This window comes from Bos mutus, chromosome 26 (assembly GCF_027580195.1).
Source record: "Bos mutus isolate GX-2022 chromosome 26, NWIPB_WYAK_1.1, whole genome shotgun sequence".
Classification (NCBI taxonomy): domain Eukaryota; kingdom Metazoa; phylum Chordata; class Mammalia; order Artiodactyla; family Bovidae; genus Bos; species Bos mutus.
The window spans coordinates 4,602,712-4,624,466 of record NC_091642.1 but is presented as its reverse complement, the minus strand read 5'-3'; the positions used below and the strand labels follow the sequence as shown (position 1 = coordinate 4,624,466).

Here is a 21,755-nt window from a genome sequence, read left to right as displayed (position 1 = left end):
CGGCACGTCTCCATGAATATTCACGTACAATATGACAGGAACAAAAAATAATCCGAATGTCTTTCCCAGGGAGAAAGGATCACCGTTCAGATTTGCCACATGTAAATTGACAGCACCCTCCCCTAGGGCCATGGCAATTTCTGATAGAAAAAGCAAGAGAGCTGAGAAAGTATTGGGACAGGAGCCTTGGGGTCCGTTAATTGTTGTTTACTTACAACAATCAGTAGAGATTAACTTTCTGGGCATTTTCCCCTGGATCATAAATAGTTACTCTGCAATAATAACTTGGTTTTGGTAAGATCTAAAGACCGTTCACTTTCACTTTTCACTTTGATGCATTGGAGAAGGAAATGGCAACCCACTCCAGTGTTCTTGCCTGGAGAATCCCAGGGACGAGGGAGGCTGGTGGGCTGTCGTCTATGGGGTCGCACAGAGTCAGACACGACTGAAGTGACTTAGGAGCAGCAAAGACTGTTCAGGGGCTTCCCAGCTGGCGCTGTGGGTAAAGAATCCACCCGCAAAGGCAAGAGGTGAAAGAGATTCAGGTTCGATCCCTGGGTCAGGAAGATTCCCCTGGAGTAGGAAATGGCAACCTATTCCAGTATTCTTTCCTGGAAAATCCCACGGACAGAGGAGCCTGGCGGGCTGCAGTCTATAGAGTCTCAAGGAGTCAGACAACGGAGCGCACACGAACAGTGTCCCAACAGAACTGTCTTGTCACCGCTGAGGTGGTCATTTTTAATGAATAAAGAATTCAAGGATTGTTACATCTTCTGTAAAATGACATTTACTGCCAGTGTAGGAAAAGTAATTATTAGTGATTTGTGAGGCTTACAAACAATTGATTGTGACACATTGTTTGCAACATTTGAGATGAGGCAACAGAGCCTTCCTCTGTGGTCTTTGGTTCTATGTAACTCCCGCTCAGGAGTGAAAAGTTATGCTTACAGGTTTTCACGGGTTTTCCCCTTTCTTCTTTTATGATAATAAAAAGGATCATTTTCTTTTCAATAGGGAGAAATTTATCCAGTAAAAGTCTAGCTGTAGTTCCTTCCTGTTGGCCTTCGCTATGGAAATGTTGTTGTGGTTTAGTTGTTAAGTTGTCCTTGGGGGTCGTAAAAGAGTCAGACACGACTTAGTGACTAATCAACAGCAACCTGGGAACATGGTAAGTTTCATGTTCTCTAATAGGTGATAGGTCAGGGGCTTCATTGGTATCTAAACACATTAAAGTATGGCTTTGGGGGTCAGTGAAAATGTGCTTTGGAGAAAACGGTCCTCGGATCTTTAATTATCTGTGGTTCTGTTGTCTCTGTTGCAGTGGAGAAAAACTTAATTCTTAAACAATAAGCTCTTCCTTTTTCTTCATCTTCAAGAGGGTAAGATGAGTAATTGGAATTATGCAAATTAGTGCACTGTCCATAGAAAAGTGAAATTATCCCCTAAGAGACTTGCTCGCAGGCCAGCATCCTTATGGTCCTTCCTTGTGGTTCGGGCAGAAAGCTGCCGTGCCCTCAGCCCCTCGCTGGAGCCGACCTGCCCTGAGTATCAGGCCAGCAGGGAGCTCAGTGTGGACCGGCACATCAGAGGTTCGGGTTCACGGGAGCTTCACACTGTCCTTGTGATGTTTCAGAATTCTTTGATGAAATCAGCTTCTGTGTAGCGTCTACAAGTGCGCACACAGGTCTTCAGCAGTGTGTCTGCAACAAAGCACCGAGGTGGATCATAAAGGACATTTCACTCTTGGACGCAGTGGATTTCCCGAGTTCTTTGAAGAGCAGCTGCCGATCTCTGTCGCTGTGTCAGCATCAGGGGTAGCAGGGTCAGGAGCTCCCAGCAAGGATGCTTTGCTTGGGATTCTATGTCCTCTCCTTTGATGGTGTCCCTACTTTGCTCAGGGAAACACCTTCTCCAGATTCTAAGCCTCGCACTAAGAGGTGAGCTCAGCACACGGCCAGCTGAGCATGGAGTAACAGTAAGGCTTTGCCCCAGTCTATAGATGAGTAAGCTGAGACATCCGTCCACAGCCACCTGCATTTTCCCCTGAATCTAATAACTTCCATTTCCAAGAGACCAGTCAAATATGGGGAAAGGTTGAACTTCCAGGGTTCGTATCTTATGCCCTTTCTTCCAGAATGTAGCCATTCATCCAACAGATCAAATCTTGTTCTTGAATCATGTAAAGCTCAGTTTGTAAGAGCTGACCTGGGTGTGGAAGCCCTTTTCTGCATGTGCTCTGCAGACCCGAGCCCCTCCACGCAGCCGCGCCCTGGGTGCCTGAGCAATCCGTGCCCATTTACAGGTGGCTCCCAAACACCTGGTCTCCTTTGAGCCCCTAGCCTCATTAACACAAGAACAAGAGAGAAATGTCAGGTAGCCTCTGCTCTGTCATGGATGATAAATTATCTACTTTGTAGGGAAAAAAAGTTGAGTAGCTAAAGATGTATGTCCAACCATAGTGTCAAACTCTATTGACTTTATTAAACAGAAAGAATTTTATGATGAGACTTGACTTTAGGCAACCCTCAAACCAAGTCTGTGATGTTTGGAATAAAACTCCCAGATGTGCTAAGAGCGATCCCAGTTTCCCAGGGAGTCTCAGCTGAGGGTCAGGATGGCCTGTGTCTGCGTCTGCCTGGGCTGGGCCATGGGAGATCGGGACCAAGGACCGGCCAGAGGTCCACTTACTAGTGACCACAGTCATCCCTAGTGTTTGTGTAGCGGAGCTTCCTGCCTGCACTGTGTGGACAGGGCATCATGTTCGGAAGGGTCGGAACTTCAGGAAGGCCCAGATTCTGGACAGTCTGACCCGTCGGTGGATGACCTGAGCTCACGCTGTAGTCTTCTGAAGGGGAGGGAACGTCAGTGTCACGGTGAGCTAACTCCAGGCTGGTTGTGGCGGTCACCTATGCTGTGGTCACTGCAGGAGAAAGGCTGTCGCCGCCCTGCAGGTCGCAGCCACCGCGCAGGAAGGACTTGCAGTCCTGGAGGTCCTGAGCCCAGTCTTGCTGGTCCCCAGGCCCCACGGGGACCGGCCCCTCTTCTGCTCGCCCCTGGTTTTCCCCGCCTGCCTGACCCTTCCTCGGCCCCCTTCTCTCCAGGAGCCTCCAGGCGTCCATGGTCCCAGCGTTTACTCCGTGCCCCGTTTCTGCTTTCCCTTTTCCTTGTCTCAGGTCCTTCATCCATTGCCAAGGTCGCTTGCCTGCTGGCAGCCCCCAAGCTCCGCCTCCAACCAGAACTCCCTTGGAGTTCCACAGGTGCATGAGGGACATCACCCGCTCGGTGGTCCACAGGGCTGGAAACTTGACCTTGACGGCACGGTCTCACCTCTCCCCCAAACCAGCTCCTCCCCAAGGTCACCTGCTCTGTTCTCTGGGCTGTGCTCCCCTCGTCCAGCAAGTTACAGACCATGACCCTGGAGCCATCGGATAGGACAGCATGTGTATGTTCTAAGTCACTTCAGTCGAGTCTGACTCTTTGCAAACCCATGGACTGCAGCCCTCCAGGCTCCTCTGTCCTTGGAATTTTCCAGACCAGAACACTGGAGTGGGTTGCCATTTCCTACTCCTGGGGATCTTCCCGACCCAGGGATCGAACCTGTGCCTCTTGTGTCTCCTGAATTCGCGGGTAGGTTCTTTACCACTAGCGCTGTCTGGGAAGCCCATAGACAGCCAGATATAGCACATTAAAACCCGGCCAAGGAAGCCGGGTGACATTTGAGTTCCCGGTAACCAGTAGATGAGTCTTAGTGTGAGCAGTGAATACAGGGGACATACTGATATTCGGGTGCTGTGTTTTGTATGGATTCCTGCTTCCCAAGCAGGTCTCCAGTCTGTAGGTGCATTCCCGTCCTTCCTTTTCTTGCCTGGATGCTGTGCTCTCAAGATACACAGAGCTCCAGAGAGACATCAGAACCCTATCCCCTGCCTGGTCTGGCTTTTAGTATATGTGCTGCCGAAACGAGCACGTGGTCTGGCTTTTAAACCTGGAGACCATCCAGCCTGGCCCTATTACTCCCTGTCGCAGCGGCCCTGAATGACTCATCATAACCTGACCCGGCATTTAGCCAGAGTGCCTCGCTGATAAGATACCCAACAGTAAGTAGCTGCACTAGGGCCAGCCTGCTACTCTTCTGCTACAGACTGTCCGCATCACAGCAGGAGGGTCTCAATCACAGTGGAAGCGTCTCGATCATGGCAGGAAGGGCTTGATCACGGCGGAAGGGTCTCATTCACGGAGATAGTTGCGCTCTGCGTGGCGCTTCGGAAACCCCACCCCATCAGCCTGGGACTCTTTAGGGGGAGAGGGTGTGTCAGCCCCGACTGAGCTCAATGAAGCAGCCCCCGCCTCCAGAAACAGGAGTCGCAGCTGCCTCATGCCCTCCTCCAGCCCCCGCCACCCAGCGGACTCCGTGCTGGGGAGACATCTGAGCTCGAGGTCCCCAGGGGTTTTCGGATTGAAAGCTGGACACTCCTGGACACCCTGGGACAAACTGGTCACCCCACCGTGCACCCTGGGCACACTGGTCATGGAGGCCAGTCCTCAGAAAGAAGCAGAGAATTTGGGACGTGCGGGCTGCAGGGGGCACCACTTAACTGCTGTGCGTCCCTGAGTTCTCTGAGAGTCCCCCCATTTGTAAAACAAGGAGTCGTCCTAACGCCTGCTCCGTGCAGACTGCATAGAAGGATGGATAGAAAGTCGGAAGAGGTGGCACATGGTGAACCCTGGGCTGTGCGTGAACGGGCTGTATGTGAATGTGTTTACAGAGGGCTGGGGACGGGGGCGGGGTGGGGGGGGGGTGTCCCGGCAAAGCTCCCAAGGGTGGAAAGGCTGGCTGACTGCCTTCTGGAGCCGGCAGCGACAGGGAGCACCCCGCCTGCCACCCCAAGGGGGGAGCCCTGCAGCTCTGCACGCGCCTTTTGCACGTCAGCATCCCGCGTGCTGCCTCCCCGCACCTGCTCCAAGACTCTCACCTGCCCGGCTGCCCTCAGCCTTGTGGGGCATCTTCACACGGTGCTTTGGGCGACAGAGAATGGGGAGGAGGAGGCCTGCACGCTGGAAAGCTGAGCCACGCATGCCTGGTGTACACCTAGCGTGTGCCCGGTGGGAGGAGCTGAGACCGCACGGAGGGCCGCTGCCAGGAGCTGGGCTGCCGCCTCGGTCCCGTCCTCTTGGTGTTCACAGGAGGAGGGGACTCCCTTTTGAGCTCTGGCCCCGCTGTTGGCCACGCACTGAGCATCTTCACGACTCCGCTGTTGGTGTGTTAGAACTGGCCTTGTACGGATGTCGTAAGCCATCCTACCAGCTGGCCGCTGAGGCCTCAGGAGGTGGGAGCTGCCTCGAGGAGCCGCCCTCGCTTCTCACCCCCACGGGTCCTGGATGACTCTCCTGAGCCCCTCATCTCCCACCCAAGCTGAGATGCCTTCCTTGCTACGGGTGGGCTGCTGCCTGAGGAGCCACACAGCCAAAGCTGGCACACCAGTCACAGCAGGGTCTGCCCTACAGGCAGGTCCACCAAACTCCGCTCTGCCCAGCCAAGTCTGAGGTTGCCTCCGTCTGCAGAGCTGAGGGCAGGCTGGCCCCTCCCCGGTCAGAGGTCTGTGCACGCACCTGGCCTGTGTGTCCAGGGGCTGGAGGGCAGGTGGGCATGGGTCTGGAGGTGGAGACACCCGTCACCATTCCCCCCCCGCAGCTGCCTTCCATGGCCTCCCCACGCCCTGGTACTTCCACCTGCCCTGGGTGTGTTCAGAATTCAACCTCCTGAACCCCGAGACTTCTGTGTCTCTCAGGAACCCAGATTGGGCTCGGCGTGTGTGGAGGGTGTGTGCATGCCGTGGGCAGTGTGAAGCCTGAACCTCCAGAGCCCAGGATGGGCCTCTGGCTGCAGGGCACCCTCATTCCCCTGGCGCTCTCTGCCCGGACCGCCTGGGTGGGGCCCACAGCTCACCCCCACCCTCTTTGTCCTTGTCTGAACAAGGCAGAAGTGGCGCCCGCCTCCCTGGGTGGCTGTCGGGTGAGGGGGACTCAGACCGGCCGCCCTGCTCAGCCTCGCCTCCTCCGTCTCCCCCCACCTCGTCTCTCCCCTTTTCCCCTCCTGACGTGTGGATTTCTTTGTCGTTGTTGTTCTGTCACTAAGCTGTGTCTGACTTTTGCAGCCCCATGGACTGCAGCATGCCAGGCTTCCCTGTTCTCCACGATCTCCCAGGGTTTGCTCATGTTCGTGTCCATGGATTGTTTTGCTGGTCTCCTTTTAATGGTGTTTCCCTGGTTTTGCACTTCAGTTCAGTTCAGTCGCTCAATCGTGTCCGACTCTTTGCGACCCCATGAATCACAGCACGCCAGGCTTCCCTGTCCATCACCATCTCCTGGAGTTCACTCAAACTCATGTCTATCGAGTCAGTGATGCCTCCTGCCCCCAATCCCTCCCAGCATCAGGGTCTTTTCCAAGGAGTCAACTCTTCGCATGAAGTGGCCAAAGTACTGGAGTTTCAGCTTTAGCATCATTCCTTCCAAAGAAATCCCAGGGCTGATCTCCTTCAGAATGGACTGGTTGGATCTCCTTGCAGTCCAAGGGACTCTCAAGAGTCTTCTCCAACACCGCAGTTCAAAAGCATCAATTCTTTGGTGCTCAGCTTTCTTCACAGTCCAACTCTCGCATCCATACATGACCACTGGAAAAACAATAAGGTTTTGCACTTAGATGTGTCGCGTTGCTTCTGTATGAAAGCAATTAAGTTCCAACTTTCACCAGCTCAGATAAAAAGCACCCCCTTTTGCATCTTTTCTTTTTTGACAAGCGACACCTCCTCCGAAAGTCAGGATCACTCTGGATACAGGAGGAACTTGCTAAGTCTGCACATTATCCTGCCTAAGGGGTGTTTACGATTGTTACTGAAACCCCTCATCCATGCAAGTATATTCACACCTGAAGCTTGGGAAAGGTCTGGGTTTGTTTCTCTTTTACTGTGAAAACATTTCTTTCTTTTTCATTTTGTTATTCCTCGATGCATAAAATAATAATAATCATCATCTCGGCCCTGGGGTTATTTTCTTGATTTTCTGGAACACAGGCCTGGTTGGGATCAGGCTGGATAGTCAAGGACCCGAGGCTCGCTGTCATCCTGGTTTCCCAGAGGGTGGGTGGGGAGGCCGGGGGGGGCAGCCCCGTGCCCGGCAGGCAGAAAGGGCTTCACTTGTCTTCTAAGGGGTGATTTCAGAAAGTCAGTGCTGCACTGCCCAGGGTGTTTCCCGGGCAGGTGTCTGAGGACGCTCCCTGGCTGGCTGTGCTCCGGTGGCTGTTGTTTTCCCCAGCAGCATCCTCTCTTGGAGGCCTGTGGGATGGGGGGAAGCCGGCACCCTGGGTTCATCCCCAGGGGTAGCGTGTGGGTCCCCACCTGTAGGTGAACAGTGGAGCTTGCTGGTTTTCTGGGATCAAAGCTGCCTTTCTGCCCTCGGGGTCCGTCAGCAGGCAGGAGGCTGCCCCTCGAAGTCTTCACTATGCTCCCTGGCCTGGGAACTTGGGGCCGCGGCTCTAGGAGTGGTGTTGGTCTCCATCTGTGCACGCATGCCACGCCTTGCGCACAGATGGGCCTTGAAGGGTCCCTAAAGCTGTCTGGGGTCACCTGAGAGGGGGCGATGGCTGGCCTTTTTCTTCCTGCTTTGCCTGCATTGAAGGGCTGGATAAGCAGCCGCATGCAGACCCCCTCACCTGTCCCAGAGGGGCCCCTCTGGTCAGGCTGACCTGGCTGGGACCACAGCTCGGTGCCGGCTGTGGGCAGCCAGCAAGGAGCCTGGCCCCCCAAGATGGAGGGAGTGAGTGCACCCAGTGCTGCCCACCCGCCCCCTCTGCAGCCAGAGCCGGGCAGGCCTGAGGTGGCCTCGGGGCGGTTCTGACTTCAGCTGGGGGCCCGGGAGCTTCCCTCAGCTCTGCAGACCAGAGGAGGAGGGACTGGGATCCTAGAAAACATGGCACTTCCCCAGCCTGTCTCAACCGTGATCCTCGGAACCTTCCAGGAGGAGGGGCGGGCAGGTGGACATTCTAAGCCTTGGTGTTCAGCCTCAGAAGAAGCGAGGAGCCGTCTTTGTCTGCAGTTCAACAGGTGTCTGCATGGCTCTGCTGCCTCCGGGCCAGGAGTTTCTGGGGGGCCCCGAGGCCTCTCCCTGGGAGGCACCCGCACAGCCACCCCGGGCCCTGAGCCCCCCGCCTGTCCAGGCTGAGTGCCCACCCCCAAGCTCTTCCACCTTCTCTTCCTCCAGCTGCCCCGAAGGTCACTGTGACCCCTGCTCCTCCAGAAAGATTGGGGAGCAGGGGACACAGTGCACTTGACCCTGGCTCGGCCCCTCGGGGGAGGTGTCAGAGGGCAAGAGCTTGGAGGAGGCTCAGCCCGGTTCTGCTCCTGGCCCCCGGCTCCCAACACAGCTGAGTGCCCCATCATTAAAGCAGAGGGGGACAAGGGAGAGGACGTGTGTCCCAGCACAGCTGAGTGCCCCGTCATTAAAGCAGAGGGGGACAAGGGAGAGGACGTGTGTCCGGGTTGGGGCTGACTGGGGCTCGGATTATGGGCTGGCCTAAGCTCCCTGCCCAACCCCTCTGGGCGCACACACCTGGGGCTCAGGGGCTGCTGGCATCCTGGCCCCACCTGATTCGTCAGTGGCTCCAGGGCATCAGCGTGGGAACAGCTGGATCGGTCCGAGCTGTTCCCCAAGCTTGTGTGCAGAGAAATTGTCCTCTGGTGGGGCAACAGGGAGCTTATCTTCCCCGACAAGGACCATCCCAGGAGGGCACAGTGTCCACACGGATGCAGACAGAGCAGACAAGGCGTAGACATTCTCCACGAGGACCACAGAGGGAGTGGGGGTCCAGGCTGCAGGCCGTGGGCTCAGTCATGGAAACAGTAGCAGCTTCCCCCCTCCCTCCTCTCACCATGGGCTATGTCCACAGTTCTGGCTGCTTCTGGGGGGGGGCGAAGCGGGTGATGGGGAGCAGGTCTTCGCAAAATACCAGCGGTCACTTGGCTGAGTTTAAGGTTCCTGGCCGCACACGTGGTGGTGCCCTGGCGGTCAGTAGTTCTAACAACCGGCTCAGGCTGATGGTTACAGTTGACAAGACTCAATCACATTTGTTATCTTGTTGGATCCTCCTAATTTACTAATTGGGAAGGAAGATCAGAAAGGTGAAGTGTTCTGGCAAAGGCCTTCATCCCTGGAGAGAAAGAGAAAGGATGAGAGAAACAGAGAAAGAGAGAAAGAGAGACCCTCAACACAGTCAGGCTTTCAGTCTCGGGGAAGATGGAAGCTGCTCTGAATTGCCTAAGGGTTTTATTTCCTTCCACCTCGTTCACTGAGCATCACCCCTTTGCCAGATGGACACACACGTGAGAGCCGCTCCACCCTCAGGAAGCCCTCAGGGCAGGGGTCATTCTGTCCAGCAGAACGAACTTTACTGTAGTCCTGCTGGGAAGCTTTTTCTGAATGTCTTTAAGGGAACCGTCCACACCGTTGCCAGGGGAGACCGTTGGTCCTTCTTATCCTGGGAAGATCCCGGGGCTTCCCAGGGATCACGTTCTCTGGACACAGCCCCCCTTGCCTCGTGATGCCCTCTGCCCCTCGTCCCACCCCCCAGCCTGGACTGATCGACTCCTCACTGAGAAGACACCCCTCACTCCAGGCAGCCTTTCAGACCTCCCTGGAGTGGGGGCAGGCATCCCCACCGGGTGCTGCCAGCTCTTGTGTCCACCCCTCCGGGCACGTCAGAGCTGCTCTGCATGGTAATTGTTCCATTATTTCATTTCTCCCGCCAAAACACAAGCTCTGAAGGAGGCAGGGGGGTGGTCATTTCCTCCAGTTGTCTCTCCAGTCTTTGGTGAACAGTCAACTCGGTAGATATCACTGAAAGAGGAGAGAATGAATGAACAAGTAGTCCAACCAACAGAGAGCTGCAGGTCTGCGGCGCTCACTCAGGCAGCCGGTGAACTCAGGTCCGGGAAATCAAATGTGTGTGTAAACCTGGCCACTGAGGTCCTGTCCACGCCCCTCATCTTTGGGCGTCTCCGTGGCCCACCCCAGGAGGGTGGACCCCGTGTGGTCCAGGCTTCACCCAGCGGGCGTCACCCGGCCCTTGAGGTTGGCCACCTTCTTCTCTGTCGTCCACACTCCTGAGTGGAGGTCAGTGGAGGCAGGTGGGCCTCAGCACTGGTGCCTTCTCCTTAGGGACAGATGCTGGGAGGACCGTGTGGTCGCCACCATTTGTCACTGTAATTTTGCTGAGTCCCAGGGCACTTGTGTGTTAGCATTCGCTGAGTGGCTGTTTTAGGAACTCTGTGCCCAAGGACGATGGATGGAAAATGCAGGAAGCGTTGACCTTTTCGTTTAGATCAAACAGCTCTTCTTCTTCGTTAATTTCACTCATTTTCAGCTGCAAGTTTCACTGTGCACACACCAAAGGCGAGGCGATAGGTGTCAATGCTCTCATAGAAGACGGGCTTCACAAACCATCAGACAAGGCCAGTTGGAGATCAGAGTCATTTTCAAACAGAAAGTCAGTTTATTTCAATGGTGGTTCTGCTGTTTTTCCATTTCATGGAATCCAGCCACAACTTGAAAATTCACTCCATCAAAGGGAAGCACCTGACGTGATGGGTGCAAATTTGATGAGAGTTCAACCTCTATCATACAGTTATTTGCTTTGTGGGATCATATAAATACTGATGAACCTTCGTGTTTGTGGTGAATGTAACACCCATGGAATTGATTGCAGTCTACAAAAATTTATAATTGTGTCCAAACCAACTGTCCCATCAGTTAAAATAGAAGTTAGACTTTATAAATGCTGATAGCTGCAAGAGTAATTGAGCTGATGTTGAATTTTTTTAAATACTTCGGCTTGGAACATGCATTTTCTCTTCTCTACTCATCATCAGATTTCATTCAAAGAATAATTTGTTAATCAACCTAAGTATCCAAAGATGATAAACTTTTTTCCAAAACAAGCCCCTCTTGGTTTTATTCTGTTCTAAATGATTTGGAAATAGAAGCAGTTTATTAGAATTTAATAGACTTAGTCAACAAATAGAACACCAAAAAACACAACCACAAAGCAAAACCGAAAGCTCTCAGCTTTGGAAACTTTTGTAGAGTTGCAGTTATTGAAAATATAGGTTATGAATAGGAAAACATTAAAATCTATTCCTACAAAAGCAAGGAAGGAAGAAAACACTTAAATGATGACAGCCCACAAGATGCTAATTTGAAAAAAATTACAATTTTATGAAGAAATGTACACATTAAGGATATTAAAAAATATATTCAAAGTGAAACATATTAAGAACAGACAAAGCTAAGAAATTGATTAGAGCTGGTGAATATGTGCTGAGAATAAACGTTCATATTCTCATTTTATCTTTACATAGTCAGTATAAAAAGGTTATTTTTTGTCCAAAAATATTGCTGTAATGTGTGAGAAGTGTGAAAGTGAACGTGGCAGTCACTCAGTCATGTCCAACTCTTTGCGCCCCCATGTACTTCAGCTCACCAGGCTCCTCTGTCCATTGAATTTTCCAGGCAAGAATACCAGAGTGGGTAGCCATTCCCTTCTCCAGGGAATCTTTCTGACCCAGGGATCAAACCCAGGTCTCCTGCACTGAAGGCAGATTCTTTACTGTTTGAACCTGTGTTTAGATATGTTAATTGTGTTTTCTAGAATTTTTCAAAATTAAAAAAAATAGTTTTGAACATAACTATTAATAGATTTCCATTTTAATACCACCAAAATGCTCTTCAATAATTAAATATTTTAGAAACCACATTGTTGTTCAACCCCATGGACTGCAGCACGCCAGGCTTCCCTGTCCTTCACCATCTCCTGGAGCTTGCTCAAACTCATGTCCATTGAGTCAGTGATGCCAATCAACCATCTCGTACTCTGTCATCCGATTCTCCTTCTTTCACTTTTCCAGCATCAGGGTCTTTTCTAATGAGTTGGCTCTGCACTTCAGGCGGCCACAGTATTGGAGCTTCAGCTTCAGCATCAGTGCTTCCAATGAGTATTCAGGACTGACCTCCTTTAGGATGGACTGGTTGGATCTCCTTGCAGTCCAAGGGACTCTCAGGAGTCTTCAACACCTCAGCTTAAAAGCATCAATTCTTGGGCACTCAGCTTTCTTTATAGTCCAACTCTCACATCCATACATGACTACTGGAAAAACCATAGCTTTGACTAGCTGGACTTTTGTTGGCAAAGTAATGTCTCTGCTTTTTAATATACTGTCTAGGTTTGTCATAGCTTTTCTTCCAAGGAGCAAGTGTCTTTTAATTTTGTGGCTGCAGTCACCATCTGCATTGATTTTGGAGCCCAAGAAAATGAAGTCTGTCACTGTTTCCATTGTTTTCTCATCTATTTACCGTAAAAGTAATGGAACTGGATGCCATGATCTTAGTTTTCTGAATGTTGAGCTTTAAGCCAGCTTTTTCACTCTCCTCTCTCACCTTCACCAAGAGGCTCTTTAGTTTCTCTTCACGTTTTACCATAAGGGTGGTATCATCTACATATCTGAGGTTGTTGATATTTCTCCTGGCAATCTTGATTTCAGCTTGTGCTTCATCCAGTCTGGCATTTCACATGATGTACTCTACATGTAAGTTAAATAAGCAGGGTGACGATATACAGCCTCGATGTACTCCGTTCCCAATTTGGAACCAGTCCATTGTTCCATGTCCCATTCTAACTGTTGCTTCCTGACCTGCATACAGGTTTCTCAGGAGGCAGGTCAGGTGTTCTGGTATTTCCATTTCTTTAAGAATTTTCCACAGTTTGTTGTGATTCACATAGTCAAAGGCTTTGGCATAGTCAATAAAGCAGAAATAGATGTTTTTTTTTAATTCTCTTGCTTTTTCGATGATTCTGTGGATGTTGGCAATTGGATCTCTGGTTTCTCTGCCTTTTCTAAATCCAGCTTGAATATCTGGACGTTCCCAGTTCACGTACTATTAAAACCTGGCTTGGAGAATTTTGAGCATTACTTTGCTAGCTTGTGAAATGAGTGCAATTGTGTGGTAGTTTGAACCTTTTTTGGTCTTGCCCTTTTTTGGGATTGGAATGAAAACTGACCTTTTCCAGTCCCTTGGCCACTGCTGAGTTTTCCAAATTTGCATAGAAAGCACATAGCTGTCGTTGTTTTAGCCCCTCCTTCACTCTCCAAAGAGTCCTGGTTTAGATGAGAAATTATAGGACATGCGTCCTGAGGGCTCTGAGTGCAGTGGCTTTAAATCCCCAGCGTGATAGCTCCTAAACCCTCATCTGCTCCTTTCTGAAGGAACCCCGCCTGTTTTCATAATTGAGAACAATAGAACCTGCTGTTTTAACCATGTGAGAGGGGCTGGAGCAGAAGGAAGAAAGCACTACCCTCTTGGGACTGCAGGGGGCAGTCTGACTCAGTCCGTCAGGACACCCAGGGCCAGCTGGGAAGGACACTTCCTTCCAGGCCCCTCTGGGCAAGAGGGGTCAGCCAGGCAGCACCTCCTCAAAGACACCAGGTCATCAGGACTCCAGCCCTAAATGCCCTGGTCTCCCCCCAGCTCCCCTCCGCATTCCTAAGCCGAGCACCCCAACCTCACCTCTGCCCCTCCCCCATGCCCCCCAGATAGAACGCAAGACCCCTCCCTTCCAGCCAAGCCCCAGGTCCCGCTCCTGTTGGCGGTCTGCACTGGAATGGCCCACAGCCCCTTGAAAACCAACTTGTCACTCCCCGCAGGAAAGCAGGGCACTCTCTGTGGGATTTCGGTGAGCGTCTGTGGGGTGCTTTATCTCAGAACCTCGGCTAGCCCATCACACGTCACGGGAGCTCAGGAATTGGTAGCCCGTGTTCCTGTTTCATGCTCCAAGCTAAAATGACCTTTATCCTCAGCCTGGGGCCCCCTCTCCCTGTCTCAGCTAATGAACAAAGTCCCCTCCCATCCACCTCCTGGTCCCTCTGACACCCACTCTTCACACATCGCCTGATTGCCACCCACCTGGATTCCACCTCACATCTCACTTCCCCTCCCTTCCCATGTCCTGGTTTAGTCCAGACCTACTCAGTCTATTGCCTAGACCAGCACATCTCTAGTCATAATGTACGTGCCATGCTAAGTCACTTCAGTTGTGTCCGACCCTTGTGACCCCATGGACTGTAGCCTGCCAGGCTCCTCTGTCCATGAGGATTCTCCAGGCAAGAATACTGGAGTGGGTTGCCATTTCCTTCTCCAGGGGATCTTCCCGACCCAGGGATCGAACCCAAGTCTCTTGGGTCTCCTGCACTGCAGGCGGGTTCTTTACCACCAGCACCGCCTGGCGTAGAAACCACCCAGGGATCTCCTGAAGGGTGACAGGCCTTGCATTCCTAACAAGCTCCCAGGACCACCCTGGGGCAGCAGAGGCTTCCCCGCACACCCCCACAGCCCCCAACCCCATCTTGGGTGGCTCATGAAGGCTTCTAGTGCTCAATCACTCTGGAAACCTTCCTGGCAGCTCCTTGCTCAGAGTCAAGTTTCTCAGCTTCAGTCTGTGTGAGATCCATCACTCTGCATATATTTGGATTTCAAACATCTGGAATCTGGACTTAGGCCCCGGGAGCTGGCATCTTTGTTCAATGCCCCCAGTGGTTCTATTAATATAGGTTTGGGGAGGGGGGTTGTTTTGTTTTGGCTGCACCACATGGCTCGGTGCGGGGGGACTTAGTTCCCAAAGCAGGGATTGAACCTGGGCCCCAACAGTGAAAGTGCTGAGTCCTAGTCTCTGGACGGCCAGGGAACCCTGACGATGCAGGCTGTTGGTGGAAACAAGCCTCTAACAGCAGGCAGTGCCTTTAACCTGGCACTCGAGGGCCTTCTCAGAGCAGCCCCGTCTTTCTGCCTTTGCTCTTCTCTGCTTCTTCCTGTACTGGAGCTCCAGCAGAGCAAGCCGTCCGCTCTCTGGACAGTAGGTCGGCCTCCGCCTCCCTCAAGCCTCCGTCCCGCCCCGCTGTGTCCTGGACAGACCCTCTGGACCTGGCCTCTGCCACCTCCCCGGTGCCGCACAGCCCTCACCTCCCTCCCCTGGGGCTGCGGCCACAAGTCCGGAGCTGGGGGTGGGGTCTCGGAGCGGGGATACCCTGTTTCCCATTCACCCTTCCAGCTCCCTGGAGCAGCTCTAGGGCAGGGACTGGACCGTATTCATCTCCCTATTTCCAGGACCAGCATCTACCTGCCCCAGAGTCATTTCCCACAGGAGAGTATTACAAAGGCATCAGATGGAGTTAAGAGGGGCAATTTTAATCCAGGGTATAGCTGGCTGACTTTTGATGGGTGTAAAAACAAAGTCTGCTTTGTTGGAAATAAACCGTTTCGATGATCTCAGTTCCATAGAGCAGTGTGCCCCACACCTCGCAGTACTGAACATTTGATGGGCACGCAAGTACGGATTAAGTGCAAATCGTTAAAGTCCAGTGTGGGTTTAATTGCTGTTTGAAGCATTATTTTTATCAGGTAGCTTGTGTAAACCGTTTGGGGTGAACGGCCGGGGACTGGCAAGGCGTCATTGGTCACATAGTGTAAGTGCTCGGTTCCCGGACTCTAGGTGGTGGGGTTGATTTGAACTCTGGAAGGGCTGATGCTGAAGCTGAAACTAATCCTTTGGCCACCTGATGCAAAGAGCTGACTCACTGGAAAAGACCCTGATACTGGGAAAGATTGAAGGCGGGAGGAGGAGATGATAGAGGATGAGATGGTTGGATGGCATCACCGACACGATGGACATGAATCTAAGTAAACTCCGGGAGTTGGTGATGGACAGGGAGGCCTGGCGTGCTGCAGTCCATGGGGTTGCAGAGTCAGACACGACTGAGCAACTGAACTGAGCTGAACTGAGCTGAGTGTTTAGTGCCCTCTGCTGGTCATACTGGGCAAATCACCTGCTGCTCCCGGAGACACCTGCAGACCTCGTGGTGTCTGATGCCTGTTGGGATGGTCTTGTCTGGCCTCCCCTTAGACTGTTGAACATTTGGAAGAGAGGGTTTTTAAATTAGCCTATTGGTGAGCAAAATGTTCCACCTAGGAGTTCTGCCTCTCTGTGTTGTATTAAACCAGTTAATACTTTCTAATTAATTACTCTACAGTTTACTCAAATATTTTTTAGTGATCTCATTTCTTTTTTGTTTTCATTTCTTTATTGAAGTATCATTAATTTAAAATACTGTTAGTTTAAATTGCACAGCACAGTGATTCACTTTTGTATATATTCTTATATATATAAAAGATTCACTTGAGTTCAATTCAGTCACTCAGTCGTGTCTGACTCTTTGCAACCCCATGGACTGCAGCACACCAGGCCTCCCTGTCCATCACCAGCTCCCGGAGCTTGCTCAAACTCATGTCCATCGAGTCGGTGGTGCCATCCAACCATCGCATCCTCTGTCGTCCCTTTCTCCTCCTGCCTTCAATCTTTCCCGGCATCAGGGTCTTCTTTTTCAGATTCTCTTCCATCATAGTTTATCACTAGATATTGAATGTAGTTCCCTGTGCTCTATAGTAGGCCCCTGTGGTCCACCTATCTTATGTATAATAGTGTGTATGTTAATCCCAAGCATCTCATTTATTCCCCTTCGCCCCTTGTTCCCCTTTGGTAGCCATAGGTTTGTTTTCTGTGTCTGTGAGTCTATTTCTGTTTTGTAAATAAGTCCATTTGTATCGGTTTTTTTAGATTCCACATAAGTGATATCATGATATTTGTCTCTCTCTGACTTACTTCACTCAGTATAATAATCTCTAGGTCCGTCCATGTTGCTGTAAATGGCCTTATTTCCTTGTAAAAGGAATGAGTACCATTCCATTGTGCATCTGTACCACTTCTTACTTATCCATATATGAAGAGTATCGTGACAGCACTCAGTAACAATTTATTTAATGCACTGTATGCAGAGCTGCCTGTCAGGGGTTGAGAGCTTTTGCCTCCAATTGTTCTGGGTTCCATTCGGGGCTCTTGCATTTCCTCTGAACAGAGTTCAGGCCGGTTCCCCCACAGGGCCTCAGTTTCTCAGTCCTGGAGGGATAACTGTGGGGCTGGTACCCATAGAAAAGGTCTAGCACACAGTAGGCACTCACAGAATGCGAGCTGTTTTGTGTGTATGGCTCGCTTTCTAAATCTGAAATATATTTTGGAAAAAAAAGAGAGGAAGGGACTGGAAGTGCTGATTGGGACGATGGCAGTTGCTTGGGGATAATTGCTGTAGATGCGCTTGGAATGGTCTCGTTCTAATAGTGGTGATTGCCGGGAGATGATCGGCACTTTTTTGCGCTCGCTCAAATTACGAGGAACCCGTGTTTCTTGGCTTTGGTCCATTCATATTTCTGAGAAGGCTTCTTGCTGGGAAGTGCTGCCTGTGGGCCCGGGCACCCAGGCTGACCATGGGTGGGTTTATGGATGAAACGGGGGGTGGTGTCCAGGAGAGAGGATGCGCCTGCCATGGCAGCATCAGATCCCGCTCGGCAGGTGCCACTGCCCGCCTTCACCTGCAGGGAGCAGGCGGGGTTTAGGAGGGCTTTCTCCACCACACAGAGGTCACGTCAGGATTCCCAAGGGCCTGTGGCATCTTGGCAAACTGCAGCACCAAGAGGGAGTCGCGGGCGACATCCTGCAGGTCTCATGGGCGAAAGAGCCTTTTTCTCTATTGAGCCACGTCACGGTCCAGGCTTGCCCGGTGCATCCATCCATCCACACAACAGATACTTTCCTCTGCCCCAAGGTGCCCGAGTGGCTCTGCCAGATGAGCTGACCACCCCGTGCCCCAGGCAGGGGCTTCCCTCTGCTTCCCCTGAGAGCTCAGACCCGAGCAGAGCCAGATGCAAGGCTGTCAGCCCGGAGTCGAGAAGCTTAGATGAGATGATGCAGGAACACTGCAGGCCAAGTGTTCGGCTGCGAGGGGCAGCAACAGGAGGCCAGAACCTCATCCCCGTCAGCGCTCACACCTCACCAGGGAGGGGACAGAGCTGGGCTTTATGACAGTTAGTGAGGCTCTGGAGTGGGGACCGGTGGACGACCAGGGGCTGGAAGTATTCAGGAACCTTTTCCTGTAGCTCGGGTGGGAGGCAGTCCAGGCCAGCACCTGGGAATAAGGGCCAGGCTGTGGCTGCGGTTGTGACCACGGGGACAGCAGAGGTAGATCCTGTGCTGGTGGCCGGAGCCCCACTCCCGATCCCCCGGTCCTGTGACCACAGGCCGGTCAACCCGCTTCTCCCTGAGCCCGTGATCCTTCCCGAGGGCAGTGATGCTGCCGTGAGGCAGCACAGGAACACTCCGCCGTGTCCCGGCGGGCAGCGAACTGCTCCTACATGTTCAGCCAGTTACCGTTGGCGGCAATCCAGAAGCCAGGGTGAGCCACCTCTTTGAAGGGCTGTGAAGCTGCTGCTCAGAATCCCAGACGGCGTGTGGTTCTCAGAGTCTTTTCTTCCCAGGCACGTCCAAGTTCTTGTTTGTCTCCTCTCTCCCCCTTAAAACAGACAAACAAAAAAGGAAACTAACCTGAACAGCAGGAGCGTCTATAACCTAAGGGTAGTCATGGAGTTCCTAACCAGGCTTGTTCTAAGTTGAAATTAATTCCCAAGTGCAGGTGGAAATCGTGCCGGTACACAGACCTCTCCTGCTAGACAGACCTCTCTGAAAGCACCCCCAGGCCACCCTGATCCCCGGTCCACCCTGTTTTTTTGTTTTTGTTTTTGTTCCTGGGTCCCTCTGTGTCTTCCTTGAGCTTCCCGCCTCGTGGAAGCTGGCCAGCCCCAGGTGGGCGGTGGCGAGTCCTCTGAGCCCCTCCTGCCTCTTCCAGGGTCGCTATGGAGCCCTTCTGTCCGTTCCTGCTGGCCGGTGTTAGCCTGCCCCTCGCCAAGGCTCTCAAGGGCAACGAGACCACCACCACCACCACCCCCACCGCTCAGAGCAACTGGACCTCCACGACCGCAGGTATGACCCCGCCGCCTCTTTCCCTCTGTCCTCCCGCCCCCACGGCCCCCTCCCTCTCCTCCTGATTAGCTTGTGAGGTGATGGGCAGGTAGGTGGCCTCCTCAGCCTGCTTCTGACGTTGTGAGTCTGTAAATCAAGCTGGCTAGGAACAGGTACCCAGGATTTGACTGGAGCAAAGCTGGGCACTCAGAAGGCAGCAGACATAAGCCCGGGCTGAGAGTCGGATCAGCTCCAGTGGGAGCAGGAGAAACACTCCACTGTGAGGGACCCAGTTGAGACCAATCCTGAACAAACACTGATGAGTCCATAGCAGGTATTTAAACGCTGGCATGACGTTTGATGACATTCACTAAGAAATTAATATTTTGGATGATGAGATATTGGTATAGTAGTTGGGTTTATTTAAAGGAAAATAAGAGACAAAGGTCCATGTAGTCAAAGCTATGGTTTTTCCAGTAGTCATGTACTGATGTGAGAGCTGGACCGTAAAAAAGGCTGAGTGCCGAAGAATTGATGCTTTCAAACTGTGGTGTTAGAGAAGACTCTTGAGAGTCCCTTGGACAGCAAGGCGATCAAACCAGTCAATCCTAAAGGAAATTAACCCTGAATATTCATTGGAAGGACTGATGTTGAAGCTCCAATCCTTTGGCCACCTGATGCAAAGAGCCAACTCGTTGGAAAAGGCCTTTATGCTGGGAAAGACAGAAGGCAGGAGAAGGGGACGACAGAGGGTGAGATGGTTGGATGGCATCACCAACTCGATGGACATGAGTTTGAATAAACTCCAGGAGTTGGTGATGGACAGGGAGGCCTGGCGTGCTGCAGTTCATAGAGTCACAAAGAGTCGAATACGACTTAGCGATTGAACAACAAAGCGCCTGTTACCTTTTAGAGACGCATACTTGAGTATGCAGAAGAAAGGGATAAGGTGCCTAGGGATGACCTGGAAAAGAGTGAGTGGCCGGGCAGGAGGTGGTCAGGGCTGTGGACCCACAGGGTTGATCCAAGAAAGTCTGGAGGCAGATACACAGGGGGTTCTTACTCTAGCCTGTCACTGATTTCATACGTTGGAAGTTAGAAAGGAGGAAAGGGAAAAGAATGCTGGATACATGTGGCAAGAGAAACATGCTAGGTGCGCAGACAGGGAAAGGAAGAGCACACGTCACATGGTCCCACGTGAGCGAGATGCCCGGCACAGGCTGATCACTGCGGGCAGCCGTGTATGAGTGGCTGACTGGGGCTGGGGCGGGGGACGGGGATTGACCACAGATGGGCAGGAGCGATCTCAGTGGGTTGGTGAAGTTCTAAAGCTGGATGCTGGTGATGGCTGCACGACTGTGAATTTACTAAAACACATTGAATTGCATGCTCAGAATGGGTATGTTTTATAGCTGGTAAATTTCACCTCCATAAGACAAAGTAAATGCTACGCAAAGTTAAAAGAAGAGCAGGGAAGGAGAGAAGAGGAGAAGCAAGAGCAAATGCTGCTGAATCGCCCACCTGTGTTCACACCCAGCTCTGCCGCTGAGCGGCTGAGTGGCCTCGGCCTTGAGTAAGTCGCTGCACCACCTCGTGCTTCGGTGTCCCCATTCGCAAGGTGTGATGATAGTACCCACTTCAGCCGGTGTCCCCATTCGCAAGGTGTGATGACAGCACCCACTTCAGCCGGTGTCCCCGTTCGCAAGATGTGATGATAGTACCCACTTCAGCCGGTGCTGAGCGGATTGACAGAGACAGCCGTGCAGGGGTGTAGAGCACTCCTCAATGTTGGCTGTTTGTAGCAGAAGACTGTGCTGGAGGTGGCCTATTCCCTGGCCAGACTCTCACCGCCCAGAGAGCTGGCTGTCCAGCATCTTTTAGCATCTCCTTCTTGGACGTGTGCCTGACACAGAGGGAGACCCCGCTGGGTGAGTTCTGAGCCCCCGAGGAGCTGATGGGAGCATCCTGGGCACCCCACGCCTCCCGGGTAGACTTGTAGGCCTGTGTGTGTTTGCTGGCTCCTGCCCATGGCGGGTCAGCAGGAGTCTGTAACCAGTGGGGGGCTGGACCCCCTCCCCCTCCCCCTGGGGCTGTTAGTCCCACCCGGCTGCTCCAACCCCACCCCGTCCTTCCCCCGAGACTCCCAGACGTAGCACTCCAGGACTTCTGTGATAGGGCTGGGTCAGGGTTCTTCAGAAAAATGGAGTCCACAAGATGTATACTTATGTCTATACTTATACTTATTACAAGGAACTGGCTCACTCGATTGTGGAGGCTGGTAAGTCCAAAATCTGCAGAGCCAGTGCCCTAGTTTCAGTCCAGAGACTGGCAGGCTGCTCTAGAAGCAGAAGGCGTGATGCCCCATTTGGAAGGCAGTCAGGCAGGAAGAATTCCCTCTTACTCACAGGGAGGCTCCGGCTTTTTGTTCTGTTCAGACCTTCAACTGATCAGATGTGGCCCACCCACCGTGAAGAGGGCAGTCTGCTTTTCTCAGAATAACAACTCAGACATTGATTCTCATCCAAACGGCGTCCCTCTAGAAACACCCAGATTACTCAGATATATTAACCAATTATCTGAGCACTTTGTGGCCAGTCAAGTTGACCCATGAAATTAAGCATCACGACTTGGTCATGGTGAGCCTTCAGGAAAACAGAGACTATCAACTTCCCTCCAGAAAGAGGTGCACCAAGGTGATTAGAGTTGGTACCATTCAGCCTGGGGTCAGGAGTTCAAGCCCCATCCAGCCTGAGGGCTTCACATGATTTCCTGACTTTGAACAAACCTCCTACAAAGGCCCCTGAGAGCGGGG

General features: G+C 52.3%; 1 protein-coding gene across 5 annotated transcripts in view; it reads left to right on the top strand.

Annotated features, from left to right (window-relative positions):
* PTPRE (protein tyrosine phosphatase receptor type E) overlaps nt 1–21,755 on the top strand; it is a 180,216-nt gene that overhangs the window by 115,622 nt on the left and 42,839 nt on the right. For all 5 annotated transcript variants that reach the window (XM_070363929.1, XM_070363930.1, XM_070363931.1 and 2 more), the window contains one exon: nt 18,831–18,964. In XM_070363929.1, coding sequence (XP_070220030.1) covers nt 18,831–18,964 — 134 coding nt within the window. The remainder of the gene's footprint in view (nt 1–18,830; nt 18,965–21,755) is intronic.